This window comes from Cyrtonyx montezumae, unplaced genomic scaffold, assembly GCF_038088225.1.
Source record: "Cyrtonyx montezumae isolate F1298 unplaced genomic scaffold, pur_monq_1.0 scaffold_3, whole genome shotgun sequence".
NCBI lineage: Eukaryota > Metazoa > Chordata > Aves > Galliformes > Odontophoridae > Cyrtonyx > Cyrtonyx montezumae.
The window spans coordinates 137543130-137569576 of NW_027072034.1; the positions used below are offsets into that span (position 1 = coordinate 137543130).

The 26447-nt window shown below is 39.3% G+C and overlaps 1 protein-coding gene across 1 annotated transcript in view; it reads left to right on the top strand.

The window, feature by feature from the left end:
* Positions 1 to 25919, top strand: part of LOC136051469 (ankyrin repeat domain-containing protein 26-like) — a 43928-nt gene extending 18009 nt beyond the window's left edge. The window contains 22 exon segments of the mRNA XM_065740909.1: positions 1315 to 1365; positions 3743 to 3776; positions 3857 to 3929; positions 5037 to 5060; positions 6997 to 7099; positions 7836 to 7921; positions 9015 to 9778; positions 9881 to 9887; positions 9950 to 9961; positions 10454 to 10688; positions 11394 to 11529; positions 12149 to 12182; positions 12390 to 12528; positions 13432 to 13645; positions 15631 to 15814; positions 16898 to 17044; positions 17644 to 18600; positions 20278 to 20430; positions 21248 to 21423; positions 21617 to 21710; positions 24761 to 25042; positions 25683 to 25919. Of these exon segments, the coding sequence (XP_065596981.1) occupies positions 1315 to 1365; positions 3743 to 3776; positions 3857 to 3929; positions 5037 to 5060; positions 6997 to 7099; positions 7836 to 7921; positions 9015 to 9778; positions 9881 to 9887; positions 9950 to 9961; positions 10454 to 10688; positions 11394 to 11529; positions 12149 to 12182; positions 12390 to 12528; positions 13432 to 13645; positions 15631 to 15814; positions 16898 to 17044; positions 17644 to 18600; positions 20278 to 20430; positions 21248 to 21423; positions 21617 to 21710; positions 24761 to 25042; positions 25683 to 25919 (4142 nt within the window).
* The last annotated feature ends 528 nt before the right edge of the window (positions 25920 to 26447 follow it).

Here is a 26447-nt window from a genome sequence, read left to right on the forward strand (position 1 = left end):
GGATGGAATTGTTTACTGTGAGGGTGGTGAGACGCTGGTCCAGGTTGCCCAGTGAGGCTGTGGATGCCTTGAACCTTGAATGCCCCAGAGGCATTCAAGGCCAGGCTGGATGGCGCTTTGAGCAGCCTGGTCTAGAGGGAGGTGCCTGTGCCTAAAGCAGGGGGGTTGGAACTCAGTTTAAATCTTAACGGTCTTTTCCAACAGACTCTTAGAGGTGACCCAGCAGGTGAACTGGAAGGCACAGAGGGAAACTTCAGTAGCATAGTAGGAACAATATTGGAATTAATTTTACAGTTTCTGGCTTGCATCCACACTCTGCATCATGCGATTCCTTTTAATATGCCACAGTAACAGTCCTCAAAGTGTTTGTTAGAGGAGAAGCTGGGATTCCAAGGCAGAGACCAGAGAAATGCCCACTTTGGAATTATTTTCTTTTCTTTTGCTTTTCTCTGTTATTTTTCTGCCATTTAAAACGTTGACCTTATTCTTTCTGCTACATTTGTACTTTCTAGTTAGAGGACTGTGAAGAATGTTGAACAGGTCAGCATCTTTAAGAAGTTCGCTCATGATTATTTGAATATCAGAACATTAACCTTTTTATTAATCACAGGCAAATTGATTTCCAGAACTAACGTATTGAATGACCGACCTCTTGGATTTTAAGTAGGAGTTTATTTTTAAGAAAAATAATAATGGTGCAGTTCTTATTTTGAGTTACGTCTTCAGTGACTGTTTTTAGCCACTGTAGCACGTACTAGTGTGCCGTTCCTTCACTGTTTCCCCAAGTTGTTAGAGAATTAGTCTCGGCATTGTAAAGCTCTTAGAAAAGTACATCAGCACTCCTGTGTGATTTATATCTCCTGAGGTCAGATAAAACTTTTCCTATATTCCCCCGCTGAGGAAACAGAGGAAAACAGAAAGGATGAGAAACCATCTTGAGATCTTTTCAACCCAAGCCCATTCTGTGATCCTTTTTATCTGTTTCATAAATGTATGTTTCTGATAATAGCTGTTTTTCCACATTATTGCATGTATTGTGATAAAATCAATATAAACAGGACGACCTTCTGCTCCAGAGAAAAGTGACAGCTTTGTTGTGAAAGAATTTGATGAAGGGATACGGTTCCATTACTTCTCTTTTGAAACACGGATGTATATATGCACACAAATGCACATCATAGTCACAGTGCTTTCTCCCAGTGCTGTAGCTTTGTCTGTGTGCTTTTTGTGTTTTCCAGTCTTCTAAGATTTTAAATTTATTCTGATGTCATTGTTTCGTCTGTGCTTTCCATGCCTTTCCCTTAGTGGATATAGGAATGCAACCATCTCCTAAGCAGACATCAAGAAAAGGAGAATGAAGGAAAGGTATTATGCACAGCAGTATTTTAAATATGAAACATGTCTTGTGATGCACAAACACATTATAGGTTTATTATCTTGCAGATCCATATCTTGGTGGTTTAAGATCTATAAGTTAGAGTGAATTTGGGGCAGATTTATTTGTTTGCATGTTTTGCATGAGTTCATTATTACTGAATTCAGCGTTTGCTTTTGTCGCTTGTGATAGCGTTTTGTTTTTTGGGTTGTATGTTTGTTTGCTTGGTATTCTGTTCTTCTGTTGCTCAGAAATGGGGACGGGATTCAAATAAAGTGGAAACAGGCAATCCCTAGGGACTAGATCTCATTTCTGTGTCAATGCATCATGGCTGTGACTTTGGTCTAGCTGAAAGCTATCTCGTGAAATTCTTGTCCTGCCTTGAAAAGGATAGTGTGACCTGGTTTTGATCATTGGTTCTATGTATTATATGTTGAAAGCAAAAGTTCAGATAAGTTAATGAGCTGTTTTGATTAATTCTAGTGATACTTAATGAAGTTGTAACTGAAGTCACCTGTCCAGTGTTTAACTGTTCTACACAGCAGCAATTTTCTGTTGTGTGTGTAAAGTTAGCAGATAGAGTCTTAGTACTGAGTTAGTTAGTTATATGTACTGTGTACTGCAGTATTCTGTTAACGTTTAAGAATGTTCTGTGTTTGTCTGTAGAGGAAAACATCAAAAATCAGACTGTACGCATTTAATCCATTTAACGTTAGAACATTAACATTGGAAGTTTCAGCCTCTTGGTGAATCTCTCTACATGAGATTTCACTGATTGTGTATACTGTATTGCATCTTCAGAAAGCTGTGTTCAGATCAGGGAATATTCTCAGCTAATCTCTGTGTTTAGGAAATACAGAATTTGTACTCTCATTTGCCCTTCATTTTGTTAATGATCGTTAACAATTAGTTCAAGAACTTTGGGAATGCTGACTTCTATGTGGAGGTCAGATACGTTTGTTTTTCCTTGTTTGCTGGGAATCAAAGTCCTTCTATTTTGTCTTGGTTGTTAAGAGGACAAAAGTTGTTTTCCTACCGTGCAGTTTTCATCAGTACATCAATGACCCGAAGGATATATCTACTTAAAGGCACTTTCATAAAGTTTGCAAATGATCTGATATTAGGGAGATGGTTGGATATGCTTCAGCACAGAGCTGGCATGCAGAGGGACTTTGGCCAATTGGTGAAGTGGATTTGGCAGACACTGTAAGAAATCCATCAAAGGCAAATACCAAGACCCTCATGGTGAGGAACAATCCCTTCCTACAAAACATGGTGGGACTGTGAGACAGGGTGGCAGAAAGGACAGAGACTTGGCAAAGGGCGAGCTGAGCATGAGCCAGCAGGGTGCTGTGGCAGCTAAGAGCTGCAGCCTGGGCTGTTTTAAGAGCAGGAAAGCCAGGAGACGAGAAACGTGATTGTCTGCCCCTATTTGGCACTCACTAGACTGTGCCTTGATCCTTGGTTGTAGTTCTGAGTTCCTGCTACAGGAGAGGTTGATGGTTCAGCAGTGAGCTAATTCTCTAGGGAGCCATCATTTTTGTGAAGGAGTATTTGCCCCGTGAGAGGGGGCTGAGAAAATGGGCTTACTCAGCCTGAAGAAGAGGGAGCTTTGAAAGGTCCTAACAGTGGCTTCTAATGCGGATCAAAAGACACAGCCAGGTGCTTCCCTGTGATACCTGGCAGGAGGTGGAAGTGCAAGAGCCACGTGGAAATGGAAGCAAGAAAGTTTCTAACTGGAAATGAAAAGTGTTGCCATGATAAGGATGGCAAAAGAGAGAGGTTGGACCGTTTCTCTTCTTGGAGGTGCTCAAGACTACACTGAATAAAGCCCTAACCAACTTTTCCTGACCTGAAAGCTGAGCTGGCTCTAAGTAGTTGGCTGATAGACTTCTGGAGATCCCTTCTGATGCGACTTACCGTATGATCTTAGGTGTGAATTACTACCTCCACTGGACTGATGAAAACTTGCAGTGTAGTATAGCATGCCCGGGTAATGCTCCTTTTGTCTCTTGTATATCCTTCGATGATTCACTGTGGAGAACTGCTGGTGATTCTTCTATCTAAGGACAGCCTTTAGCTCTCAAGTATGCTTTTTGATTTTCTTTACGTTTTTCAGAATAATCCATAGCTTGGAAGAGCAGCAAATAAAATGCAAATATCTCTCATCTGTTTTTATCATTTTAGTTTTACAATATAGTTTGAAAAAGCACTGTTTTGTAGATGCTTTCCTTCGTGGTGTTTTTATTGAATTGGCCACTCCAGCTTCCATACTATTATGAACCGTTTTTCCGTGTTCAGTGTTGGTACTGATTAATTTTTACTATGCAAAATCTAATTTCCACTTTTCCATTTATATTTGAACAGCAATAGATGACATTTCCGGAGGAGGTTCAATAAGGTGAGACTTCTAAAAATACCAAACACTTACTTGAGAAATGATTTGAGAGAACCAGTATTTATTTTGCTTTGTTTTCTAAGAAGTTCTGAAAAAGAGGACGATAGTGACAGTTGGCATACTTCTGACGAAGAAGAACTGGATTTTACCCCCAAGGTACAGTGCCTTTGTAGGAAAATGGCTATGTCAAGTAAGTTATTTTAAGGCAGTTCTCTATTAGATTGCAGTAAACTGCTTTTCCAGACAATTCAATTTTTTCTCCTTAAAAGGAGTCTCTGGTCTGTCAACCTTTCTTCAGCTCTGAGTTTTTTCAAAAAGAGATGTAACTTTGGCAGAACATGCAGTAGATTTATGGTCCGGGGCAAAAACGCAGTAGATACCAAGATAAAAAAACAGATTTTTGTAGCTGTTCATTGAGTCAGATTTGCAGACTTTAGGGGTTGGTAAGTTAATAACCTATTTTGTTCTCTTTCAAACTTTGCTATGGTTTCCCCTAGTTTACATGGTAGAATGCTAACTGATAATCAAAAAGAATATTTATTTATCAAAATCTAGTCAAACTGTTCATCACCTGGTTCTCTTTTCTTTCTCACTAGGTTCCTTGAGTGCTTAATGCTTGAGCTGCTCAAATAAGGATTTTTTTCTTTTTTCCTTTCTCTGTGGGGTGACATTCCGTGCTTGTACATAATCTCACGCTGCATTATTTTCTTTGGTTTTGGATACTTTGATTTTACTCTTTTTATAAGCTACATCTGCTCACTCCTACTGTTTATATTGATGTTCTGAAGGATTGACGTTTTTTTCAGTGATGTCTGGAGTATGTAGTCAGTTGCACTGGGATTCTGCAATGATTAGGATTTGGTAGTTCAACACACTCTGCAATCCTGGAGATGGAAGCATGTGTACTTTAAACATCATTCCATTTGCTTACATTGATTTAAATTGAAGTGATGCATATTTCAAGCGTTGTTTTGAAATATACAGGTCTGTCACTGACTGATAGTTTTTAAAAAAAAAACATTTTTCTTGGGATTGTTATGCATCTACAGATAGTTTTGAAGTAAAATAGTCACTGACTTGTATACATGAAGAATGTTTGTGTAATTAAAATTGAAGGATCTAGAAAGCATATAAGTACTTTCAAAAGGAGTCAGCCCTTTATTTACTGTTCAAGATTTGATGTAGGTAAAAGATTTGTTTAAAAACAAACAAGCTAATAAAAATAGATCAAATAATTCTTTTAAAATGTATTTTCATTTGTAGAAGCCACAGAAGCCAAACTTGGCAGTGTGCATTATTTTCTTTGTTTTTGAATACTTTGATTTTACTCTTTTTATAAACTACATCTGCTCACTCCTACTGTTCTTATTAATGTTCTTATTAACAGAACTTAAGTACTGAAAGAAGGTAGTAGACGTGCAAAAAGAGTGGAGCCTGGGAGCAGAATGGCTGGTACAAGCGTTGGCTGACTGAGATGCTCCTCTCCATTGTGAAAGATTTTTGCAGAGTTAAGATGTGGAGGGAGAAAAGGGCCTGTATAACCAGTGTGAGAAGATCAATGGTCTTGGCCTCTTGGGACACCAAGGCTGCAGGCCTAATTCTGAAGGGAACACAAACCAAGGAGCATGTTGCAGGGACTGTGACACGTGATATGAGCAGTCAGCACCATTGAGGAATAGAGTGTGAAGTCAGAGCTACGAGGAGACTGCAGAGAGGATGCAGTTGGTGGGTTTGAGGCGTGGTACAGCTTTGGTAGATATTTTGCTTTTTGATTTTTGGGCTGAGGGCAGGAACCAACAGGTTTTCCTAGTAAATATTTTTCTTGGAAGCTTGGAATGGAATTTAATAATTCTGACTCCGGGGAGCACAAATGATTGTAATGTAGCCAGTTCTCCTTGTGGTGGGTAGTAAAAAGCTTGTTAATCACTCACACTGTGTTAACACAGCTCGCAGGGTGTTGTAGAGTGCCAGATAGTAGAAAGTGATGGAGGATGGGGAATTTAAGGCAGTTGTGTTCTACATTGTTGTTTATAGTTTTGTTGGTTTCTGTGTGGTCGGGTTTTTTTGTTGTTGTTGTTTTGTTTTCTTAAGTAGTGTACTAAAACATAAAGTCCTTTTAGCCTGCCTTCTCTCTATAACTGGTAAAAGCAATGCTCGTGATCAGAGAAATCTAAAGGAAGAAAAACCATTGTTTCTAAACTACATCCTTCTATTTCCTTCTTAAAATAAATAAATAAATAAGGTGATTCCCTTTGAATTGAGCCCTGCCCCTGATGAGGCTTGTTTACCTCGTGTTGTTGCTGCTCTATGTCTGTAACTGGGGGTCTTTGAAGTTCTTACACGGTAGATTGTGCGTTCAGTTAGTGGTGGGACAAAGTTAGGTCAAACTGCTTATGTGGGCCTCCTAGCTACTGGCTTTGGAGTTGGTTTTCTAGCATGATGTTGATACAGCATGGTTTACTGCACATAAAAACTTGTTAGCTGCTCAGGGGAGCTTGTGTGAGGATTGTTTTTCTCACTGTCCAGCTCTATTCTGCCGATGCAGTTGGAATTAAATGGTTGTCTCCCGAGTGAGCAGCACAGACATTTAGATTTTTCTGTATAGAACTTCTATCTTTTGTAGATACACTTAATCCATTTTTCAAAAGTGTTCAACAAATACCGAGTGTGTTGGCTGTTTTTATCCGTTCTGTCTGAGATAAGTAACAAGACAAAAGTGAGCAGGGTCTGTAGCTAGCCCTCCTCTTGGTTGTTCTTTTCTTGTTGTTGTTTTTGCTTTTTTGTGAGGAAAAACAAACTCATCCCCTACCCCTTTCTTAAAAATACAAGACTAAGATTTTCAAGGTAGCCTTAATCTCTGTTAGCTTTGCCTTGTTAGCCTTTAATAGCCTTTAATCAACACAAATCACACTTGTTTTCTTTTTGCAATGGAGTGATTGGTGCATTCTCTCACCACTGTGGGGTACAAGCCCCTCGAGCATAAGCTCCTTGTTTATTATCAACATCTTGATTTCCCATGTTAATTTCTTTTGTGGCTGTCTGGTTTGCCAAGCTTGATCAACATGAGAGAATAGTTCAGATGAGACGTGAGGATGTTTTTTCCCTTTTATTAGAGATATAAAAACCTTTGATACAAAGGTTAAATTAAAGATTGAAGATTAAATTACATTACAGAAAAAACAAGTTTGTACCAATTCTCATGCATGTGTTTTACATTGTACAGTCGGATTCCGAAAGCCTGAGAAAAGTATCACCTGGTGTGTTGCTCCCAGCTGCAGCTGAACATGGAGCGTGCTTGCTGAATATTTCAGGGGAGCACAACAATGGTAACTTTCTCATAGATTGGATTTGTCTGTGTTTATAGACAAGTGAACTTTTTCTAGTGTTTTCCATAGGAGCCCTGTTGTGTTCTGGGTGTGTGCTTTAGCAGTGAAGAAATGCTGGGCTCTTGTTAATTAACACCAGTTAACACTGCTCTTGCTGGCCTGGAAGTTCTCGCGTGTGTTGTGTGTGTTGTCTGGACATGTATGTATTTTTTTTGCTTTAATTTGCTGCTCAACGTGGTAAGAGTGGTGTCTGGTTGAGTTAAACTTGAGGATAAATTCAGGTTTTGTTGCTAAGGGTTTCTGCCTGCAGCTTGTGGCATTTACCTCATGACCATCCTGATTGAGCATGAGAGAGCAGGAAAGTTTTGTTATCGGAATAAAACTTGTCTCTTTTTAAAAATGATTTGGCAGTCCAGCTTATAACATGGGTACAGCGACATAACTGAAAAGGCTAATCCAATTTTAGCTTAGTAGGCTGGAACCAGATCTTTGCAAGCTTCTGGGAGCTCTAAATCAGCTTTTCAATTGTCTTGAAAGTCTGCTTCATATGATTCAGCTAAGTTAAGTTTGAAATCAGTATGGAAAGGGGGAAGAGGTGATTATGGTGATCTTTCTATGGTGCATCTGTGTTACTTGACCACCAAGTGAACTAAAATCAAATCTTGATGTTTTTTTGTTGTTGTAGTAAGTTGTAATAAGTCATGTTCATTACAAAAATGTGATTTCTTCACTGTAGATGAGTGCTCCGATTCTGTCTTTCATGCGCCATCATCATCTGAAGAAGAGATTGTCATGGAAGCCATTGAAAGCTGTGGGGAGCAGGTATGTGAAAACAGATATTATGAGTTATAGTCTGAATTAGTGAACTGTGTTATGCATTTAGGTAAAAGAAAGCTTACCTCTCAGTAAATAGTTCTGAAAAGAGAGTCTTGTACGTGAGGATTTTATCATCTGAAGTTAGATACTATCTTCTTAGAGTTGTGTAAAATGCTTGCTGCTGCGATGGATACTTGACATTGTCCTGATATGTTTCCAGCCGGTTTGCTTAAACACTGCAGTGTTTTTCTTTGTGTGCAGAGCTGAGAAACAGTGCAGTTGTGATTTTTTTTTCCTATCCAAAATATGTATTCAATTGGGAGCAAGATTTTTCTATTGTCTGATTGTTTCTTTGATAAAATATGCCATATTTTCCTCTTTGTAAGAGAAAGATCAAGCAAAAACCTGAAATATGATGATCTGTCAATGCTTTCTCTGCTTCTGCAAAAGGTAGCCTTGTGTGATCAAGTTAAAAAGTGTTTGAAAATAATTTTTGGAGGCCATTATGGAGGAATATAAAGCAGGCATTCCGTTTGTATTGGGCATACAGGACAGGACTGGGTAGGGATCTCCAGTGAGTGTCTAGAGTCTTCTGTAATACCTCAAGGGACAGTGGAGCAAGTATTTTCAACCACATGCCCAGGCACCGTGGAAGAGGGATGTGAATTTCAAGAGGTAGAGAACAGAACTTAAGTACTGAAAGAAGGTAGTAGACGTGCAAAAACAGTGAAGCCTGGGAGCAGAATGGCTGGTACAAGCGTTGGCTGACTGAGATGCTCCTCTCCATTGTGAAAGATTTTTGCAGAGTTAAGATGTGGAGGGAGAAAAGGGCCTGTATAACCAGTGTGAGAAGATCAATGGTCTTGGCCCCTTCTATAACTGGTAAAAGCAATGCTCGTGATCAGAGAAATCTAAAGGAAGAAAAACCATTGTTTCTAAACTACATCCTTCTATTTCCTTCTTAAAATAAATAAATAAATAAACAAGGTAGTGTTTTTATTTTTGTGGCATGATCGGATAAGTCTGCAACATCATCACTTGGCTTAACCGTAATTTCCTTTTTCTTGGTAATTTGTCTGTCTCTATCTGCTTATTTAAGGTTAAATGTATTTTAGAAACTACTAACTTGGTAGAAAGGACAGCACATGTAAAGCAGACTGACAGAGCAGAAATTTCTCCTCAGGAAGCCCTAGCAAAAAACAAGGAATCCCACAGTGCTGACAAGCAGTTAAATCTAAAATCGTGGGAAGGAAGATATGAAAGAATGTGGCTTGAAAATGAGAAAATGGAATTGAAAGCAATTTTTAAAAAGGTTACAGCAAAGCTGAAGCAGCTGTTTGGTGAAATTGATGAATCTGAAAATTCTACGTCCCTTGCGGCAGAAGTGGCAGAAGATGACTTCAAGGAAGAACTGGAGAATTTTTGTGTTTCATCTTGGGTGACAGAATCAAGTAATAAGTTAGAAAGTAAAGGTGAATTTGGAGATACGAAACTTAACGCAGACCTAGAAGAACCCAAATTGGAAATTGTCATTTCAAATTGTGCCGTCCTTCCTGATCACAGTAATTTAAATGCAAACATGGACAATATCTGGAGTGCAGATGAAGAAGACTGTGCTAAGTGCACAGATAATACAGAAGTACCTCTAGCAAAAGGAGAGGAAATGGAAGAGAATGAGAATGGGATTAGTAGGAATGTAGAGGTAAGTCCTGAATATTCCCTGAGACATTGTCTAGAAACAAATATTTTGGATGGCATTTCTAATATTCCTCCTAAAATAAGACGGATTTCCACAAATGATGAAAGTACACTTGGTTTGATAAGAGAGAGGAAATTTGACAAGGATTTCCAGAGACTGCCTTAGTGAAATCAAGGAAATGGGAGGAATGGAAATAAAAAACTAGAGACTAGAGTGGTACTTTTCTCAAAACCTTCTAATTACGTTGTGGGGAAAACAAAATGTAGTGTTTCTGTTTAACAATAGGTGGCAGTCAGTTCCAGTGTAAGTAGTGATCACCTCACTGCTGTAAAAAGAAATGCATACAAGTACACCAATTTTGATTCTCAGTCAAGGAATGAAAATAGCTTCTGAACAGGGTCTTGACTAATCTCTTCGTTTGCTGTGATTTGTGCATGGTGTGCCTTCATTGCCTTTCACTAAAACTCCTGATTGCTGTGAAACTTTCTGCTTGTGAGTTTGGGGTTTCTTTTTCCTCGTCATTAAGGAAGTGCTCCGTCATACATCCGCTCTTTATTTTGTGTTTCTACAAGTAATGGTGTGTAGTCCATCTAATTCCTTATCCATCAGTCATGACTTATTGTTTCTGTCCTAAGGGCTGTGTTTTTTTGTGATACTTTAAATCATGAGTGAAATCAGAGTATTTTCAATGACTTCATACATTTTGTGGAGCAATTTTTTGTTTTTTGTTTTATTTTTTCATTATTTCAGAAGTCAGCCTTGGATTCTTTGGTCTTACATACAGTTTTTATCACCTTTAGGAACAAAAAAATACATGAAGCTTAACTTTCTCTTCGTAGGTTGAGAAGGAAGAAAGGAAGCAGAAACATTTCAAAATGCAAACAATGGAGAAACAAGATCTTGATAAATTCAGTACACCAGCAGGCGATATTACCAGTCAACCAGTGAAAGAAAAGCTTGCTCTAAGGAAGAATGAAGAAAAAACTGAGAGTGAAAAAATGATAGAAGAAGAAATGCACACAGAGAATTCTTCATCTGAAGAGAGATTAAAATTAATAGAAATGCCGCTAAAAAGGTAAACTAATAAAATAATCTGTAATTTTTATTTGTAATATTTAGGGGTTTTAGCTTCAGGGTTTTTCTGGTCTTGTGTTTGAAGCACTTTCCTCAGTGAAAGCTATGCCGAGTTGTCCCATGATTCTCAAGCTTTTAAAAATATGTTTTTCTAAGAACTGAGTGCACACAATTTTATTTCACTGGAGGAGATAGAGATCTTGTGAATTTCTTCCTTAAAACGGACACTAATGGGGTCTTCAGAATCTTAGCTGGAGATTGAGAAGAAGCTATTTTCGTAATAAATAGCCACTCAGAACAGAAAAGCAGAAACTTAATTTATTTTCTCCCTTTTCTAGGAGATGCTAGTGTTCCTCGTGTACTTGTTTTCATTAAACTCAGATCCCCTTTGTCAGGAAAAAGGGAAAGATAATATTACCAAACAGGTCTAAAAAGTTTGAAGAAGACACAGATGCTTTTGCATAACTCTAGGCAGGATTTTTTTATCTGTGTCTTCTTGAGGAAAATCTGTGCTCTATGTGCATCCCCTGATTGGGACAGAGAAGCGTTACAGCTTGAATGTTTTCCAAGATCTTGGGAATCAAGTCTGTGTTTTATCGCAGACATCTTTAGTCTTGTTTTTGTTGTGTTGTTTTTTTTCCTAGAGTGTTTCTTTTTTTATATAATGTACGCAATTGGTGATTTTTTTTCTTTCTGTTCAATGCTGTAAATCTGTTCTGAATGCAAAAAGGAAGAAGAAAAAGAAGAAGAAAAGGCAGTCTTCAAAGAAGAAGGCTAAGCAGAAGATTCAAGGATTAATGGATGATAGCACTGTCAGTGAAACATCTCAAGATGAAGAAAGGTACTAAATATAAGGAATATTATAAATAATTTAATAATTACAAAAATTGGCCTGAAAACGAAAGTTAAGATTTATAAACTGAATGCATAGGGATTGTTCTATGCCAAACAAGACCTGGGGGTACAGGTGGTTGGCGAGCTGGATGTGAGCCATGTGGAGAAAACAAGGTACAGTGGGTACAGGCTGCACTGGGAGAAGTATCATCTTGGTATAAAAGATGTTTTTGAAGGAGAACAGTCAATTCCTGGAACAGTCTTCCCAGTGACATGATAGAATTTCCTGTGATTGGAGATCTTCAGGACACAATTGGACTGGGTGCAAGATAGTCTCCTTTAGGCTCCCTTTCCCCACGTGGACCTAATGACCCTTTAAGGTCCCTTTCAACCTGAACTGTTCTATAATTCCTAATACCATGCAGAAAACATAGCCATTCAGTACACATAAAGAGGTGTTTTTGTTGTTTCTTTTTTTTTTTTTTGCCTTCGACTACATGTAAAAAAGTTTTGTTATTAAACTGTAGTTTAATTTTCTTCTGAAACTAAGTTTTCAGAGCAATTTCAGTTATTGTTTGTAATGCAGTATAAGCATTCCAGTACTGAAGTGTCTTTCTGTTTTCCAGACGTGCAACAAGAACAGGGAGCAAGAAGAAAAAGGTACTGTAAAATTACGTTTTTATCAGCTTTTAATCACTTAAAGGGTAATAGCTTTTACATCAAGTTCAAGATGCAAACGATTTCTGCTAGTATGCAACTTTGTACTGTTTTAGCCAAATCTCTGAGTGAGAGGATGAATTGTTCTTGCATTTATAATGATCTGCAATAATATAGTGTTGTATACTTACCACACTGTATTGTCCGTAGGTCAGCACACAGATGGCTGTTACTGATGACCTTGATTTAACACAGTCCTCTGACACAACTACATGGGATGCTGAGTGGACAACTTCAAACTGCAAAAAAGCTATGTTGCTGTTAGAACAGCTTAGTGCGGTTTATGCAGGTAAACTTGTAAATCACTTTGTTTTCTGTTACAAGTTCCTCTCTTTTTTCCTGCTTGTACCTCTTAGTAAGTCATGACAAATTGCTCCCCAAAATATCTTTGCCAAAAAAAAAATATACATAATCAAATATGCTTGCATGTATACACATAGCTTGATATAAATATAAGCAGCACTAATTTTCTTAATCTTTTCTAATAATTCAAAATGCACATATGGATTACCTGCCCTCTCACTTCTATTCTTCAGCAGGACAGGAGGTGAAAATAGAATTTAAAAAGTTCAAGAACTGACACAAAGGCAGGGCCATCACTAATTGCTGTCATGGGCAAAACAGGCTCCACTTGGGGAAAATTGATTTCATTGTTTGCCAATTAAATTTGGTAGTGGGAAAGATAAAAAGAAATAAATGAAACACCTTCCACCCACCACTTTCACACACTTAATTTTGCTCCTTCAGCCTCTTCATGCTTTTCCCCTGCTCTAGCATAAGTCCCTCTACAGGCTGTAGTGCGGGCTGCAGGAAAACACCTGCTCCATTATGGTCCTCTCCACAGGTTGATTAGGAATCTGCTTCCACACCTGGAGTGCATCCTCCTTCCTCTCTCTCCTTCATCTTACCTTTACGTTACCACTGCTATTATTTACGCTTTTTTTTTTCCTCCTTCTCTGTCTATGTGGTATTTTTTGCCCTTTCCAATACATGCTTTCTGGGAGGTACCATGAGCTTGGCTGATAGGCTAAACTGTGTCCTGCAGTGGGTCTGTTGGACTCGTCTGTATTTGGCACGGTCTTCTCTGTCTGTCTTACAGAGACTTGCTGAAAACCTTGCCACCTAGCCCCAGTACAGCAATGAATTAAATAGATTGTACGTGCAATCTCGTGTATTTTTTTCCTCCATATAGGTTCTGCTGTGCCGCTGAAAATTCAAAACATACTCCTTGAATATGAACAGATGATAGGTCGTGAAAAAAACCACCATACAGCTGTCCAGAGCAAAGCCTGGAAATTGGAAAATGAAAAAGAGGAGTTGCAATTAATAGCAGAAGAGACTAAAGATTTGAAATCCATGTTGGCTCACCAAGAAGTTGAATTCAAAAGTGACATCCAAAGCCTTAAGTATGCAATCTTGTATTTGATCATGTGTGTTATCCTGATCACGTTTTAGAAGATGCTGACGGTCTAGCCACCAACAACGTGCCATGTCCCCTAGTGCTACATCCATGTATCTCTGAAGTACCTCTATGGATAGGGAAGTACAAGTATTTTTAAGAGTCGCGCTTCACAGATTTTGTCTTTGTACCTTCCGTTTTTATATAAAATTAGGAACTGTGGCAACTCCACAGACTGCCAATTGAAGCAGTTTAGTGGGTGTGTTTGACTGAAGGTCAAATTTGAGATCATTCCCTTGTCCTCATCTGCTAGATGCAGATGGTTTATAATTACTGTTTACACTATTTCAGGGGAGTGGCCAGCAGGCATTATACAAAATACATCAAGAACGAATTCCAAGCCCTGCACATGGGATGGAGGGATCCCTTGTGAGGATAGCCAGGGAAATGCTCGGGTTTGTGAACTGCTTTGCTGAGAAGGCCCTGGGGGCTTTGGCAGATTTAAGTGCCACAAAAGCCAGAATGATCTCACAGCCCTGTAGGCCGAGAGTATCCTGGCTTCTGTTAAGAGGAGCAGAGCGTCAAGAAGCTGAGGGGAGTGATAGCTCTTGTTGGTCTTTTTTGCTGCACCGAGTCCAACTTTTGGACTCTCCATACATGAGATCATAATCAGCACGTGTGAGTGCAGCGGAGGCATTCTAGGCCGATCACAGAGCACGAAGCACTTCTCTCTGTGAGAAGAAGTCGAGGAGGTGTGTCAGAAGTCTCCCAGTGTCTGGAAGGGGATTATGAGTAAGACAGAGCAGTTCCTAATTTGGCCTGGATTTGATTCTGAATGTTTTTCAAAATTCCCAAACATCTATAAATTGCAAGGAATTAATTTTTTTTCTATATGAAATCTCAAAACTATTAGCTACACATTTGTAAAAGCTGTACTTTTTGAGAAATTAAAGCAATAATTATAAGCCATTTAAATCCTAATGTTACAGCCAATCTTTTGAGCTATTTATTAGCGGTCACTACTAATGAAGCAGATTCATTTTCCAGACTTAGTAAAGCGGATTTTTGGGGGCACCTCTTTATGTTCATAGTTGCTTTCTTATTTGTTGACAAAGATATTGGAAAAATATTCAAAATAACTACCAAATACGAACATACTTTCTTGTTTACTTACTGTGGACACGCAGTGAACAGTTTTAACCACATCAGTGAACAGTTTTAGCCAATCAAACTGCTGATGGTTTCAGTTATTAAAAAAAATAAAGCCTCACATTCTCCAAGGCTTTTTTTATCAGATTGAAAATCAAGTTGCTGATATTCCTCCTACATGTAGATCCAATGACTTTTAGAACTGTGCTTTTCAATCATTCTGAGCTTAACATTTCTAAATCTGTTTTTGGAATACTGTCCTTACTCTTTCAGAATAAAAATAAAAAGGTTACTCTACACGTGGTGAACAGTTGTTGTAGTCTTAGAGGAGGCTTGCTTAAAAGTTTTTGGATCTGTCTTAGGTTAAGTGATGTGCTCTTTTGTTAGCACTACTTGCAGTCTCCATGAGTTCTCACTATGTAGATGATGTTCACTACATTAAGAGCAGTTTATTTTGATACTAAAAGTTTATGGTATTTTGATCTGGTGAGACAGTGAGCTAATTTTGAATGAAGTGTGCACCTGTAATGTGAAGTTTTGGGGTTTTTTTTAGAAATTTTAGAAGTGTACATTCTTCATATCTGCCTACATAAACTGGAAAATACATGATGAATTTTATACGTCACTTAATGGCTTATTTGTCAGTCTTGTACAGCTCACGTACAAGATGTCTTCCACCACTAATGGGTTGAAATTGGATTTTAAAAGTTTAAAATTACAGCAAAAATATTGCATTTGAAAAGATGTGGCATTTTTACAGTTTGTTTCTGCGAGCTCATAATGTGGCATATTTACTTTTTTGTCAGTGCTTTAATTCCTCAAATATTCTCTTTAAAATCCCAGATTTTCTTTGAAACAAGAAGAGGAAAGGAGGCTTAAAGCTGAAATGCAAAATGAAACAATGAAAGAACAACTGAGGAAGAAAGAAGATCAGTATTATAGAGAGACAGAGAAGAAACAACAACTTGAATTGCATGCAAGGAATTTAGAAACAGAGTTAATATCGCTGAGAAAACTCTTGAAGCAGGTATATTAAACATTCAGTTTTTCTGTTTCTTTTTAATTGATACTGTATTCTGGGATGTCCACTGAAAATGTACCTTGTTTGTGCAACAGGCATTAGGTAATTATCTTGGTACATTTTGAGGACATATTACAAACATAGTAAGAGCACATGAAAATGGTCCTTAGGGATCTTCAGTGGCCACACTGTTCTGGCAGGAGCAATAAATAGTTAGCATCACCTCTTTCAGTTTGCCTGAATGTAATGGCAGTGTGGTTTGCATTAGTTTGCCTCCTGGTCTGTTTGTTCAGTTGGCCAGTCCTCTTCTGGGTCTCACCTCATTAGTAGTCTTCGTGAATCTTGTACAGCTCAATTTGTACAGCAGTATTGCTAGCTTTTGGTAAACTGAAAATATAATGACATGTTCTGAAGCATTTCTAAATGTTAGCACTGAGTTACAGATGTAGGCTTAAGCCCTTGCAGTAGCATATAGTTAATGGAATTAGTGTGCTTTTGGAAATGTTACTTGTTGGCTTTATGCTGTTCTTACAGGCAGGTCTTTGCCTGTAAGCATATAAGTGTACATCTCTATTTTCAGTGTGTATATATAGTATGTTAGAAAGATAACTTGGGTTTCTGCTTAAACTCTGTACATTTCCAAGAAAGGTAGTTTTACCTTTTTCTTTTGTTACAGAGTGTGATTCGTTAAGTATAAAACTTTAGAGCGCTAATTTTTTGCAACAGGTTGGAAAAGACCTCCAAGATCATCAAGTCCAACAGCAACCAAACCATACTACCCTAACTCTAACAACCCACTGCTAAATCATGTCCCTGAGCACCACATCCAGATGGGTTTTAAACACATTCCGGGATGGTGACTCAACCACCTCCCGGAGGAGCCTATTCCAGTGCTTAACCAGTTAACATGCAGTGCTTAAACATGTTTATTTGCAAACATGGAAGATTGATGTTCAGGCCGTTCTATGATTTTATGATAAACAGCTCTTATTAGAATTAATAGAACGTAAGAATGCAAAGAATGAAACAGGAAGGTATTGCTAATTGTGATTTTGCTCAGGATTCACAAGTTTCATTATATTGCTGTAGACTGAAGAAGAGCGTGATGAAATACAGATGCAGCTCACTCAGGAAAAGAGTGCTAGAGCCCTACAAGAAGGAATTTTGAACAGCCACCTGCAGAGTCAGAAGGATCTGGAAGTACAGTCAAGGAAGACTATGGAAAAAAATTCAGAGGTAAGCAGTTCCATTTCTAATGCATGTGATTATATTTCACTGTGCTCATTCTAAAGTCATAAGAAAAATAACTCTTTGTGCCTGTTGGTGGATTATCTACAGTTTATCACTATGACCTGGTTTTGTTACTGCTTTCTTTAAAAAACTCTGGATAGCAGCATCAATCCCATATATACCTGAATTGCATGTGGAAGTAGGAAGCCACTGGAAAATAAGATGCTGTTTACCCAGTTTCTTAAGCTATCTGCTGTTCTTCATTGTGTAGTTGTTACCATCATTTTTAAGGTTTTTAGTTGTGAAACACCTAGATATTTTGGGATTAACTAGGAAAGAACTTGGTTGAGGCTGTTTGTGATCCCATTGCTTGGGTTTTGAAATGATTATTATACTACCACCACATTTTTGTTTCCATTTTTTTTCATCATTTGCCTGTATCGATTATTTTTATCTCAACCCATGAGTTCAATTTTGTTTCCAGATCTCTCCCTCATCCCACTTAGCGGTGAGGAGTGAGCAAATGACTGTGTGGTGCCTGGCTGCCTGCCAGGTTAAACCACAATTTCCCAAGTGACTATTTATTCATGTCCTTTATCACTCAGGTATCTGACACTAGTGAAAGAGAAAAGGATCTGTTGTACAAAAATCAGTTACTGCAAGAAGAGATTGCTATGCTAAGAATAGAGTTTGATCAAGTAAAACTAAGGCACCAGGAGGATGAAGGAAAATATGTAGTGGACAATGAGACTATGAAAGAAAAAAATGAAGATCTTAAGAAGGAACTTAAACTGAATGAGGAAGCCTTAACACAGACAGTACTTCAGTACAGCGGTCAGCTGAATTTCCTCAGAACGGAATCTGCAGTGCTAACTTCCAAGCTTGAACAGACAAAAGAAATCAAAGACAGACTGGCAATAGAGATTGAATCATTCCGTTCTCGCTTGAACACTGCTGTCCAGGATCTTGAACGTCATCAGTCATTGAAAAGTGATGTCGAACGAACATTTCAGAGAGAACGTGAAGAGTGGCTTCGTTTACAAGACAAGCTCCATCATGAGCTCTGTGATATGCGAGAAGCCACCAAGGGCTTGACTCAGCAGCTGAGTAAAATGGAAAGCAAAGCTAGTGGCCTAGAAAATGAGCTTCACCGTTTGAAACAGACACTTCAAGAAGAAACACTGCTTCTAGAATTGACACAAAAAGAATTAAATCAAGCCCAGTGGCAGGCAAAGGAAAGTCATCATGCTTGGCAACTTGAGAAAGATCAAGTCAGCAAATTTATGATAAAGCAGGAATCTATGCAGGAGCGATTGGCTCAGTTCCAAAGTGAAAATATTTTACTCCATCAGCAGCTGGAAGATTTGCAGAACAAGGGGATTATGAAAGAAAAGGCTGTGAACGATGTCCAGGACAGATTTAATGATATTTTCAACAAACTCAGGGCTGATACTGAAAAGCAAGTTTACCTCATGGAAGAGAGAAACAAGGAATTAAATACCAAGTGTACTGATTTAAGGGAACAAGTCTTTAAACACGAGACTGACAAAGTAGAAAGAGAGGTAAGCTATACAACTAGAATAAATTAAAATGCTTCAGTTCATAAAATGATTTTGTATTTCTAAAACGCATCAGGTATGTTATATGCATAGGACTGAATTTTGTAGTTTTGTTCTGGTTCATTGTTTTTCTCTTGGAGTTAAGGAAGACTTTGGTAAATGGTCACTGCTCAGATCTGAGCAGAAATTAGAGAAATACAGGGCTTGGTCAAGAAGATGATCCTTCAGAATTTTTTCATCCTTTCTCCTTAGTCCCCTGTAGAGTGCTGCTTTTCTACACATATTGCACTGTCAACACACAAAAAAAAAAAGTATTAGAAGAACCATCCAATATTCAAAGGTTGAGAGGTGAACATGCAGATAAGTGAAGTGATGAGGGATGGATTTATAGTATGTTCATGCAGAAGAAAGAGTAGAAAAAAACACTTCTTCTTAAGATGATAGAAAATTGAAGTGTTAGTGTTATGCAGTTATTAATTTATGTGTGTGTTTTAGGAGTTCTGAGGCATGTGCCAATCCTCCAAGAAGTTGATTTCAGACACTGATTGAAGTCTTACGTATTTTCTGATGTGCAGACTTATGTAAATGTGTTCATTCTTTATGATTCTGCAAAAATCTGTTTAGCCAGACGGAAGAAAGACTAATTAGGAAATAAGTAAATCTCCTCCTGAAAATTGATAGAGTGCATGAATATGAAATGTGCTGCCATGCAGATTACTAGCATTCTTGGTGTCTTGAATGTGCAAGGAACAAGTATTGCTCCCATATCTGCGTGTAGATTACAGAAAATGAGAAAGACTGGAACATAACAGGGATGGTAGGAGCAAGGATTTCCTTGTACCTTCTTCAGCAAAGGGGTTGGACTCAGATGATCTCTTGAAGTCCCTTCCAATGCCTGCAATTCTGTGATTGTGAGCAGTTATACAGCTGTAGGTAATGGGAGAATACATTATGAATGTTCTTAGAAGTAAAGTATTCTCGATTCCAGGTAGGGTAATGATTAAGAAGTTGGCTTAACCATTTTGGTTAATCTTTCTTTCCTTTCTAGAGAATAGGAAATGATCACATTCAGTTTTTAGATACCTTGATAATAAAGTTTGTGTCCCCCAACGATTTGAGTAGTGAGCTGAAATTACTCTTCTGTCAGATAGACGCCTTATTTTTGTTTATTTTTAAAGGCAACATTGGAAAATAACTCTTAGAGAGTTGTCAGTTGTCTTAACTTGTGAATTGCTTTATATTCTTCCTCCCTCCTTTTGAAGTTCCTAGATACAGAACATATTAATCCACAGTGAACTCAGTAAGAAGGCTCTAAGAGGATGTGATTCAGCATCTTCTTAAAGCTTCACAGGAGATTCAGGAACACATGTGGATTTAATTATGCCTGCATAGCGAAAGAAAAGCACAATGAATGGTCTAATATAAGGTCACACCTTTGATCATTGGAGTTACATCTGCAGTCAAACATTGCAGCAGAGTTCTTTGTGTTTTCTTAGGGGAAAAAGAATACGTGATGGCAGTGTGCTTGTGTGATAAAGGTTACTGTGTGCAAGTGCCTGCTGGTGGAGACAAAATTTCTTACCTTTCAATTCACTCTGAAGACTGAATTATATAATCTAGACAGTTTAAAGAAGTAAAGTGATATGTCATGCATTTCCTCCTGTTCTTCTGTTTCTTCAGTGTACGGTCAGACAGCTGCAGCAGGAGCTTGCTGAAGCCCTTAAGAAGCAGTCTATGTCAGAAGCATCACTTGAAGTTACTACACGGTGCCGCAATGATCTTGAGGAAGACAATTTGCGCTTGCAAAAGGAATTGGACAGGGTGAAAACCAAGGTACAGATAAACTGTAACTCATACCTATAAATCCGAGGGTGTTTTTCCCTGTTTCTGGTGTAGAAGAGAAAAATTATGTTCTGAATGTGAGTAGCAGAGAGGTTAAGAGGTTAGCAGTGATACCCTGTCATAATTCATGAAGCCATTGAAATCTTTGCCAGCTGGCCTCCTTCCTTTGTAGTGCAAGAAAAGAGTTGCTGGAATCATGAAAAAAACCCCAACTATTTTCTTTTGCAAGTAGGGGACATTCTTCAGCCCCAAAGCTGAAGCTCTTCTTCAGGCTGCAGGGTATTGCAGCAGCGTTCTTTCTTCTCCCTACTTGCTCCCCCCTCCTGGTGTCAAACACAACTTAACAATTTGTTTGTGGGTGGGATGTTCCCACTATTTCAAGCAACATCTCACACAGTTGCTCTAAATTTACAAATTATTGCTCTGTATCTTATAAGCTTGGTTGTAAACACTGTAAGCAGGTCCTTAGAAATTAATATTTTCTACGGAATAGCAGGCAAGTAGCTACAGAGTGTCACATGTCACTGAGAAGACAGGATTGACAGTGTCAGCGCTCATAACGGTGTCACAGAAGATCCTTTGGATGGATGGTAGAGGCCAGTGTAACAGATGATGAAATATCTCTACAACCATCTGTTGTTGATTGTTTGCTAAGAGAAATGAAAGTTTGACTGACTTGTAAATGATTACAGTACTTTGGGTAGGGGGTGTATGTAGGTATGTGCAATATTCAAATTCTGCAGCACCCTCTGAGTTCTCTGTAGAGAAACTAACCTGGCTGCTGCAGATTCTCAGTGTTACTTTACAGTTACAGGAGTCCGAAGAACAGCGTATTCAATCTGAGCATTGTGTTCATGACTTGAAGGCTGTCTTAGACTATCAGGAAAGAGAAATATCAGCTTCTTCCCAGAAACTGCAAGACCTTCTGTTAGCAAATTCTGGAACTAATATTACTATAAAGCAACTGGAAGAACATGTGCAGAGGTAAGAAAATAACCTAGCGAAGCAAGGTTTTGCTTTCTGGGAGTCTGAAAACATCAGGATTGCCTTGTTGCATTGCCATGGTAATACGTGCTTTTGAAGGAAGCTCTTGCTTTAGATTGCATTCTTTCACATTGTTCTTTCACAATTTGTGCTATTATGGATCTCTCTAATATGATCTCTATTTCTCTTTAAGACTTGAAATTGAAAATGCCAGACTGGAAGCCACAAGCAAACAACAAACCAATAGAATTGAAGCTCTTCAGAAGGATCTGCAAGCCTCAGCCTCAGTAAGCCAGTCATAAAGTTGCTTTTTTTTTTTTAGGGGGTGGTGGGGAGCCTCTGAGCCTAGCTGGATATTTTTCATGGGAAAGTTATATGATTTTCCTGGACAGTGCAGAGGAGGTGAGTCACCTGAGCTCTGCTGACTGTAGGGTACTCTGAAAATCCTGCTGGTCCATTCCCCAGCTTTCTGGTTTTAAGAGTTTTCCTGTAATAATATATCAAGTCTACTGAACGCTGAGGTTTTGACATTAATTTGCTGGTTTAAATATTTTATTCTTTATACCATTCATGACATTACATGACAGACACGTATTGGAATGTGCATCTTGAAAGGAATTCTGCAGGTTTCTTTAGGGAAATTTCACATGTGTGTTGGTTCCAAGAGCTTCATGCTCGAGGCCTGACTGACATCATCAAGCTGGGACAAGGATTTTGCTGTGTGGAATTGCTTTTCCATTGGCTGCTTGATGTGTATTTGTTTCCATGAAGCAGTAGAGAGAAATCCCTGTGGAATTATTTTCTGAACTTGGTGAAAGGTTTGGAATTTCCCCCTGTTCAGTGGCAGCAGCATAAATAAGGTGATTGATATTAGCATAAATAAGGTGATGTCACCTGTGGTTTATATAAAGCAAATTATTTATGTATTCTAAGCAGTGAACTGTAGGCCTTGTTATACCTGTGGTTGTCAATTAATGTGGAAGTGGTTCTGAAAATAACTATGTGTGGAAGTTGAACTTTGTGCTACTGACTCAAGAAGATACGTGTGCCTGCTCTTTCCCCCTTGGTTAAGACGGCATTGTTTTCAAATGTATGGTGGATGAGAGAAGCTCTTTTGCGTGTTCATTGTTAAGAGTTAGAGTAGTATGGTTAGGTTGTGGTTGGATTTGATGATCTTGAAGGTCTTTTCCAACCTGAGCAATACTATGATTCTGTATTTGAAGTTTCTTTGTATTCTTCATAGTTTTCTTCCAGAAGCCAAATGGCAGAGGTGATAATTGCTAACAATTTTATATGTTTTTTTAAACAATTTTTTCAAAAAACAGATGATCTCTAACACCTAGCCAATACCCAGACTTATGCTGCTATTTTCTTGATTTCTCACATACTCAGCTTTTTGTATCCCTGCCACTCAGGCCCTGGGTACTTTTGTGATTTGGGAATCGTGAAGGAATTGAATAGAAGCCAACAGGGTACATCTCTGTAAATGCTAGAGTTGTCCTGTCAGGAAGATGGTGTGGTTTGATACCAGTAGAGCACACGGAGCAAGGCTGCAGTTCCTCAGTTCTTTATTTGGTTTCCTTCTGGTTGTTGTCTGACCCCTTGATTTCTGGGCAGGGTTAAAACCCCTTATTTTCAGTGCAGCTTTTGGAGGAACTGCTGCAAGTTTTCAGAACAGCAGGAGCTTAAAACCCTTGCAGAATAAATAAGGTGCGAGTGCAAAGTACTAAACTAGTTGCCACCTCTCCTCTGGTTTGTCTGAGAAAACACCACGAGGAACAAAACCAGAATTAGTAAACAGCCACACACAAGATGTGGAGGTCGTGACAGAGGAGACACTGATGAATTTCAGAAGAGCTGACTCTTCCACAAGAGCCTGCTGGTCGTTGGAAAATCCATGAATGCTCTAGACTGCGAGGTGTTCTCCTGGGCTGTGGCTACCTATGTGAGCTGACCTATTAGCAGAGGGACTGCAGAAGCTGTTCTTCTACATCTTTTTCCAGCTCTCTGGGATGAAACCCATTAAGAGGAGGGCATTTGCTTCAGTGGGGGCATCTGTTAGTATCCACAGGTATCAGCCTGTTTGTGTGGCATCTGAACTGATTAAATGTTCACAAGAATCATGTGCCCCAGTGTTGTGCTGAACTTGGCAGAGGGACAGATATGTGCTGTCTGCACTTGCAACATGTACTGGCCTGTGCTGAGGCTCCCCATGAGCCAGCAGTATGCTCTGGTGGCGATGAAGGCCAATGAGATCCTGGGGTGCATTAAAGAGTGTGGCCAGCAGGTCAAGGGAGGTGATCCTCCCACTCTACTCTGCCCTGGTGAGGCCTCACCTGCAGTACTGTGTCCAGTTCTGGGCTCCTTGGTACAAAAAGACAGGGATCACCTCAAAAGGGTCCAGTGGAGGGCTACAAAGATGATAAAGTGCACGGAACACCTCCCTTATGAGGAGAGGCTGAGAGACCTGGGTCTGTTCAGCCTTGAAAAGAGTCAGAGGGGATCTCATCCCTGTCTATAAGTATCTAAGGAGCGGGAGGCAAAGGGACGTAATTTCCAAGAACAAATGAAGCAAAGGTATTCTGAAATGGTGAATGAAGTTGACAGATTAAGAACAAAGGCAAGTTCTGGTTGTTTCTTTGTTTTGTTTTTTTGTTTGTTTGTTTGCTTGTTTGAGTTGTGATAATTTCTGGAAACTTGTAATATGCTTTTCAGGAGGTACAGAAAAGTTATATTTCTGGGGGAGGAGGGGAAATTGGCTTCACAGTTGACCTTGGAAACTTCTGGAACTTCTCATATTTCCTAACGTATTCTAGCAACCAGACAGCGGATTTGACCTAGAGAGGAAGTAACCTCCTTTACCACTGCTGTGGAAGCTGCTTTCTGAAGCTCTGTTTACAAAGCTTTCAAGAGCAATGGCAGGAGGAGCACTTGTTTCCCGTGCCCACTTAGCTCTGTACTGAAGCGCTTCCCTGAAGCACAATGGACATTCTTTCTGATATCTGGGTTGAGTTTGATTTCCATTGAGCAGAAGAGCAGCCCTAGCACCTTTCAGCCTATTCCCACAAGTTAAATTCTGCTAGTTTGGTATTTGTATTTGGAATTTGGTGCAGAATTTGGAATACTTGCTGCAGAAGAGCTGAGGAAGGCTGGAACTCGAGGAATCCTATTGGCAACAGTTTAAAAGCTGTTCTTCCTTTAAAAGATGAGCTTGACTTTCCTTTGGCTTTGATACTGAGTCAGCAGATGACAGTTCCAGTCCTGAAGGTATTCCCCTTTATGAATTTTTAAAGAATAATTTTACACCCCTCTGAGTTCATTTTATTACTGTCTGTAGGTTACTGAACTTTCTCAGAAGCTGGAGTTAGAGTCTAAAATATGCATCCATCTGGAAGCACAAAACCAGGATTTGAAAGAAGCGCTGCATACTCTGCATGAGAGCCATGAAAAACTGGAGAAGAACAAACGCCAGCTTAAGGAAGAAGTGGCAAAACTCAGACATCATTTGGAGACTAATACGGTGAATCTCATCCAAGTAGAACAGTATAAGAAAGAGATAGATGAACGAGCCGCACAAGAAATCAGACAAAAACTACAAGAAGTCAATGTTTTTTTGCAGGTAAATGAATTTCTTGAGTCTGTCTGCCATTTTTATTATGCATATATATATTTTTCATTTTTTTATTTGATGCTTAGTGCTGTACGTGTGTCTTTCCTGCACAGGAGAATGAAAAATTGTTGGGTGAACGTGCTTTTGTGTGCAGTGTGCCTGTAGGTTTCCAACATAATAGCATTCCTGTGACAGACTTCTGTTTTGCAGTTCTTAAAGGGTATTGCAGACTGGTGATCTTGATATTGCTGCTCATCAGCACGGGAATATTGCAACCTAGAGATGGTTTGGCCATAGATACAGGTCACTGTACAGGATAAAATGCTTAGGGAATGAGTCACTGAAGTTGCCATGGGGCAGGAAGAGTGGGGAGGGCAATTCTCATTATTTCTTTGTAGAATCCTTTTTGTGTGCCCCGTCCTACAGAGATATCAGAGCAGCTTCTAAAAGAAGGCTAAGTAATATTGCTAAGAGCAGATCTCTGTTTAGATGAAAACAGTTATGTAATGTGTTGGTTCTGGGCTTCTGCCTTGATTTCCTGATGGTAGTGAGTAGGTACAGTTGCCTCAGCTGTGCAAAACTGTGCCCTGGGGGGGAAAGATAGTTCACTTTTTCTTTGCAGTGCTTGAAACTGTGTTATCTGCTTCAGGCCCAGGCAGCCTCCCAGGACCGTTTAGAACAAATTAGAGCCAGTCATCATGCCTCACTGACAAACCAACTAAAGCACAGAATTGAAAGTCTCGAATATGAGTTGGACAGAATAAAGAACACTCAACAAGACAATGTTTTTCAACAAGAATCCACAAAGGCAGAAGCAGGAAGATACAAAGAAAGGTACCTGGAAGAAATGAAAGCTAGAAAATGCCTAGGAAATAAGCTGAAATAAACATCTTTATTGCAGTTTGAGTATAAGTTCTCAATAAGACCAAGTGCCGGGTCCTGCACTTTGGCCACAATAACCCCATGCGATGCTATAGGCTCGGGGCAGAATGGCTTGAAGAATGTAGAGAGGAAAAGGACCTGGGGGGGGTGTTGGTTGTTGCTCGGCTTAACGTGAGCCGGCAGTGTGCCCAGGTGGCCCAGAAGGCTAACAGCATCCTGGCCTGCATTAGAAATAGTGTAGCCAGCAGGAGCAGGGAGGTGATCATCCCCCTGTACTCAGCTCTGGTACGGCCGCACCTCGAGTACTGTGTTCAGTTTTGGGCCCCTCACTACAAGAAAGACATTGAGGCCCTGGAGGGCAACAAAACTGGTGAGGGGTCTGGAGCACAAGTCTTATGAGGAGCGGCTGAGGGAGCTGGGATTGTTTAGTCTGGAGAAGAGGAGGCTCAGAGGAGACCTTATTGCACTCTACCACTTCCTGAAGGGAGGTTGTGGTGAGGAGGGGGTGGGCCTCTTCTCCCTGATAAATAAT